Genomic DNA, 6,774 nt, shown 5'->3' with positions numbered 1-6,774 from the left:
ATTAGGGAGAGTGAACTTTTACTTTTTAAAACTCTCAGAATAAGGGCACAGGATGCAGAAAATTACCTCCTGGCTTGAGCACATGTCTGGAGGTAATCAATAAAAGAGTAATTAATTTAGCCCTTGTGCAATTTATTTAGGGCTAGATTACAAGTGGAGTGCTAATTTATTGCGCACCCGCAAAAGGGGAACTTTTCCCGTTTCCGAGTGCGCAATAAATAACCAGCCATTACAAGTGGCTGGTTATTGCTACTGCAAGCAATTAGCGCTCAGAAAAGACCATAAAAAAATACTGCACTTGGCAGTTTTAGGGGGTTAAAGACTGGCGGGTGTGGGGTGTTCGCAATGTAAAGGTACTTTTCAGTGCCGTTTTTTTCTGTCTATGGGAACGCTGTGTTCCCAGTAAATATATATGTATATGCTTATATGCGGTACATATATATTTATGTGCTAATATGTGTATATACACACATTAACACATAAATATATATGTATATATTCATATACATATATATTTAATATTGCTGCCCATCGCTTAGGTTCTGTACCATGACGACATCAGAATGAGGCTCCCATTGGAGCTTAGGGAAGCACACTCTCGTGAGTGCAATGCTTCCGTGCAATTGCACCTAACTCAAATACCAGAGCACATTAGTGTGCGCTGGTATTACTAAGTTGAGCGCAACTATCGCTTTAGCGTAAGCAATAATTTGCGCTCAACTCGTAATCTGGCTCTTAGTGAGGTAAGTGACCTCTCATTGGTTATCACTTGATCAGTGTGAAACTGACAGTTTTCAACTCTCTTAGACTTTAGGTTCAGAGTAAAAAATTGTAAGTACACCTCTTTCAAATGAGGGGTTACTTAAAGGGACATGAAACACAAATTTTTTCTTTCATGATTTAGACAGAGAATACAATTTAAATAAAAGTTTCCAATTATTTCTATAATCAAATTCACTTTGTTGTTATTGTTTGTTGAGGAGATCTAGATATGTAGCGTGGACATGTCTGGAGCACTACATGACAGGAAATAGTGCTGCCATCTAGTGTTTTTGTTAATGTATAACATTTTTGCAAAACTGCTGCCATATAGTACATGCAGACTCATGCACAATCCTGAACTAATCTTCCTGCTTTTTAAAAAAGGATAACAAGAAAATGAAGACAATTTGATAATAGAAGTAAATTGGAAAGTTGTTTAAAATTATCTTAATCACAAAAGAACATTTTTTGGTTTATGTCCCTTTAACTCTATACATAGCACTTACTTGATAAACAAATTCAAGTAAAACACTGGGTTTAGCTTAAAGGGACACTGAACCCAAATTTTTTCTTTCATTATTCATTAATTTTTCTTCGTTCTCTTGCAATCTTTATTTTAAAAGCAGAAATGTAAATTTTAGCAGCCAGCCCATTTTACGTTCAGCACCATGGATAGCTCTTGCTTATTGGAGGCTTACATTTACCCACCAATAAGCAAGCATAACCCTGGTTCTCAACCAGAAATGGGCAGGCTCTTATGCATCACATTCCTGCTTTTTAAATAAAGATAGCAAGAGAACGAAGAAAAATTGATAATAGGAGTAAATTAGAAAGTTGCTTAAAATTGCATGCTCTATCTGAATCATGAAAGAAAAAACATTGGGGTTAGTGTCCCTTTAAGTGAGGGCCAAAATAATTCAGATCACTGAAAGAAGAGTCTTTTTTTCACCTATCGATAAACCTCAGTCTAAGGACAGCTTTTTTGGCTTCACACTGAATGGATTTTATTTGCTTGTACATTTGGTACTTTTTAACAATAAAAAATGTGAATAATTTAACTGTGTGCACAAATAATAATAAATATTATCAGAAAAAAAAAGTCCAATGGCTGAAAAAATTAGTCAACTTTATTTTTAGATCGCTTTCAAACAGGAAATGGCAACACAGTTTCCTTAAAACAAAAAACAGCAGAAACAACGCTTCATGGTGTAACTTTTAAGCAATTTAGGTAGGTGGAATACTATTAGTCACATGGTTATTAGCTACGATAGCGCTAAAACAAAATAAAGCATTATCTGAATTTTTGCATTATTCACATTTGGTTTTTATAGTTCTTATAGAAATATGCAGCCCTTTGATACTAAAAAAAGGGAATTAAAATATATCAAAACCTTCTTGGCATTGACAAAAAGCCTTGTTTCGGTTACAGTTATATATGAATGCCCTAGGCTTGCTATAATTTAAATTACTTTCCCAGATAAGCATTTCTGATGTAAGACCTAATTCAAATGCAGAATCCATAAAGTAGCCATTTATTTGATGCATGTTCAATTAATTGGTTTAATGATGAATTTCATGCGGTGTTACAAAATTCATACATTTTGTCTAAGAATAACATTTCGTGCAAGACATTACAAATAATTGTATAATATAAATTTTGTAAACATACAATGTTACTATAATTTACACCAACATATTCTCATATTTTTGCACATGGAATGTATTACACACACAGTATATATATATATATATATATATATATATATATATATATATATATATATATATATATATATGTATATATGTTCCAAATAGGTGAACTCTCACAAACTCAATATCTACTGCCAGGGTGCCAGTAGAATGTTCAATATAATTGTTGCAAAAACAGCACTCATCTGGTCTGATGAAGGGGTGTATTCCCTGAAACATCACTGGATATTAAATGGATTTATCAAGACCAGAGAGTGCTGTTTTTGCAATATATATATTTATATATATATATATATATATATACATATTTATATACGCACATACAGATATATTTATATATATATCTACAGATATATTTATATATATATATATATATATATATATATATATATATATATACAGGTGGCCCTCGGTTTACAACGGTTCAATTTACACCGTTTCAGAATAACAACCTTTTTTTCCAGTCATGTGACTGCTATTGAAAAGCATTGAGAATCAGTGCATTTATTAAAATAGCCAGTAGGTGGAGCTGTCTGCTTGTGTTGCAGCAAAGCCAAGCAAGCTGAAATTAATCAGTTTAACCAGACCTGAGCTATCGAGCAGATTTCAAAGGAACAAGATCTTCCTGTCTATAAATCAGTCCAGATTGGAATGCATAGAAAGAACTGTTTGCAGAAAAATGCAAGTGAAGTCTTGTGTTGAGTGATTATTTTATTAGGTTTATAATGCTGTTTAGCAAATGTTTTTGTTCATTTAACTTAGTTTAATTATATATTCTGTGTTGTGTGATTATTTTATTAGGTTTATAATGCTGTTTAGCATTTAAAGTCTTAATTTCAAAGCTTTAAAAATAATGTATTAGGTGTTACTTATGACAATTTTGAGAGGGGCCTGGAACCTAACTCCCTCACTTCCCATTGACTTACATTATAAACTGGGTTTCAATTTACAACAGTTTCGATTTACAACCATTCCTTCTGGAACCTAACCCCGGCGTAAACTGAGGGCTACCTGTATATAGATATATATATATATATATATATATATATATATATATATATACACATACTTTGTAGGAATCAGGGACTCTTAATAAGATGAATACCATTGTATGAAGTGGTAAAATATTAGAAAAAATTGAGAATTGGAGTCTACAAATAACACTAAATTTTCTCACACTATAAAAGGGGTCCATAGGGCTGAAAGAATATATAAAACAATTCGAGTTTTTTATTTAATTGAAACAAATTAGAAAACACGCTGATGAATAAATATTTTTTTCTACTTCTTATGTTTAAATGTGTACATTTAATGATGAGCAATAAATATATTTCAAGGTAGCTCTGAGTACTATGATCTTAAATAAAGGCTATAGGGTCTCAGAATATTTTTGTTATATCATATCCTTAGTACATTGGATCTAAAGTTTAACACAGCAAAGTGTAAAATAATGCATTTAGGCAAGAAAAATCCAAATGTTAATTACAGACTCAATGACACTTTACTGACTGTTACAGACGAGGAACAGGACTTGGGAATTATTATTTCAGATGATTTAAAACTTAGTAAACAATGTAGTAATGCAGCGAGTAAGGCTAGCAGAATGCTTGGATGTATTGGTAGAGGTATTTGCAGCAGAAATAGTAAGGTTCTTATGCCACTTTATAGATCATTAGTTAGGCCTCATCTTGAGTATTGTGTGCAGTTCTGGAGGCCATATCTTCAGAAGGATATTAACAAACTTGAATCTGTGCAAAGGAGGGCTACCAAAATGGTACATGGTCTAAAAAATAAAACTTACCAGGATAGGCTCAATGACCTAAATATGTATAGCTTAAAGGAGAGAAGGGAAAGAGGTGATATGATAGCAACTTTCAAGTACATTAAAGGGTTTAGTAAAACTGAGGCTGTGGATATTTTACATAAAATGGAAAATTCAAGAACAAGGGGTCATGAGCTCAGGCTAAAGGGTAGTAGATTCAGGAGTAATTTGAGGAAGCACTTCTTTACAGAAAGAGTGATTGATTTATGGAATAAACTTCCTCAAGAGGTAGTAGCAACAAACACTGTGGGGGACTTTAAGAATGCATGGGACAAGCATAAGGCTATCCTACGAACTAGATAAGTTTATACTGTTAGGTAAGGTCGGGCAGACTTGCTGGGCCTATGGCTCTTATCTGCCGTCAATATCTATGTTACATATATATTTTATAGATTATTTTCCATCTACTGGAAAACAGCCAGCAGCAACAATGCACAATGTAAATTATACAGGTATGATTGATAAAAATAGATTTTCCGCTTTATAACGTCAATGTTCTGAAAAAAATGCATGGATAATTTATATTATGTTTGGAGAGTTTCGGCACTAGTCTTGCATATGAAAAACTAAACATTTTACTTACTGTTGCTAGGTGAAAAAAAAATCCAATAACAACACTGAATTGCTGTCAGCTATTGTGGAAAAAATGACTGATGAGACATAACGTATCCAATATGGTAACATCCTAACCATTTTCTTAATTTGACCTATATAGAAGTCATAGCACACTTTGGTACTTTAATAACTATGCATGACTCCCTCACAATATGCCTTTTTTACAGTTTTATTTCAAAGTATAATGAGATTAATAATATGACTGCATTTAAACTTTTATACTCCTTAAAATTATAGAACATTTCTAAAATAAGAATATAGTACAAAATTATTGTTTTTTTTTTTTAAAACATGAGTCACTAGAATAATTTAATCTTGTAAGGGAACATTTATTTTACATCCAAAATCATAACAGGAAACTAATGATGCACATTTTTATGTCTCACAACCATTATTAATTCCTATTACACCAACAACTCAAATAAAGACACACTAACATGAACAGGAGGCACACCCTATGATATGACCTAAATTCATGTATTTAACAATAGTCTTGCTGCTATTCATTGCTACCAATATATAATTAGACATCACATGTAAATTACCTCTGGGGTCTGCATGACTGAAAGAGATGCTGAGAAGCAGGACAATTACTCCTAGCATTTTCAAAAATCTCTTGACTTCAAAATCTCAGAATTCAAAGCAAATTGCTCATTTAGTAATGTTTTCAAATTTATACCTATCCTAAAAAAAAGGCAGATAAATCATTAATTGTGATTTTGAACCATGGGTTAGTCAACCTTGACCTTTGATCCTTAGACAAACAAAATAACAAAAAAGACAAATAGTTAGATATCCAGACTTTGGGAATATATTTTGTAAAATGAATCATTAACATGGAAGGAAAAAATAAATTTTAGATGTATGGCTCATAGCCAATTTATTTATTTTTTCCTGTTGCATTTTTAAAATGTATATTTTATGTATGCAAATATTTGTTATCACATTTCCTAGTGAATTTATGTTTACTTATTTTTACTATTTGTTGTACATTTTTTTTTACCAATTTGCAAAATTTCTGCAATTTCCTGTTCATTTTTATTTATTTCATACTCAATTTTGTTTAAAACTTACTAAATAAAAAAGTAAAAATCTTTTTGTTTATTCCATCATTTTATTTAGATTTTCCGGTTTAATTTTTAGATATGTGTGGTTGTGAACAACATTGAAATATTTGCAAATAACTTATAATAACTGGTAAAATAAAGAAAGGGAAATACATTTTCCTTGTCTAATAGCAAAAATGAGGATCTATCTATCTATCTATCTATCTATCTATCTATCTCTTTCTCGCTCAGTAAAGTGTGACATCAGCACTGATGAAGCTGATAGGCTGTTTTTTCCCCTCAACATGCAGTTAACTGTAGCTTCAGTATATGGGGTAAATTTATGAAAGTCTGGCGGACATTATACGCTGTAGCATATGTTATCCGTATTTAGCCTTGCACAAGCAATCCTTGTGAACTGCTTGTGCAATACCGCCCCCTGCAGATTGGCCACTAGCAGGGGGTGTCAATCAGCCTGATCGTATAGGATCAGGCTGATTGCTGTACGCCGCCTCAGAGGTGGCGTATGAGTTAAGGAGCAGCGGTCTATAGACCGCTGCTTCTTAGCTCCTGTTTCCGGTAAGCCTAAAGGCTTGCGCAGAAACAGGGTGAATTGGCCCAATTCGGCCAATAATAAATTGACCCCTATCTGTTCACACATCACCTACTATTGTGATCTGAAGAAATTTTGAGGTGAAATGTCTCCCTTTTTTACATAGTGAACAGAAGGAAGCAGGTTTATTCAGCATTCAGCTTTCAATAGCCAGACCACAAAAGCACTACAACGTTTCGGACAGAGTCCTTAGTCATGTATGGCTA

At 32.8% G+C, this 6,774-nt stretch overlaps 1 protein-coding gene across 1 annotated transcript in view; it reads right to left on the bottom strand.

Moving 5' to 3' along the window:
• The window catches only part of GC (GC vitamin D binding protein), a 286,233-nt gene extending 280,683 nt beyond the window's left edge, over positions 1 to 5,550 (bottom strand). Inside the window, exon 1 of the mRNA XM_053703332.1 lies at positions 5,455 to 5,550. Within this exon, the coding sequence (XP_053559307.1) occupies positions 5,455 to 5,512 (58 nt within the window). The 5' untranslated portion in view covers positions 5,513 to 5,550. The remainder of the gene's footprint in view (positions 1 to 5,454) is intronic.
• Positions 5,551 to 6,774: the final 1,224 nt, after the last annotated feature.

This window comes from Bombina bombina, chromosome 2 (genome assembly GCF_027579735.1).
Source record: "Bombina bombina isolate aBomBom1 chromosome 2, aBomBom1.pri, whole genome shotgun sequence".
NCBI lineage: Eukaryota > Metazoa > Chordata > Amphibia > Anura > Bombinatoridae > Bombina > Bombina bombina.
This window is presented reverse-complemented; position numbering and strand designations above follow the sequence as displayed.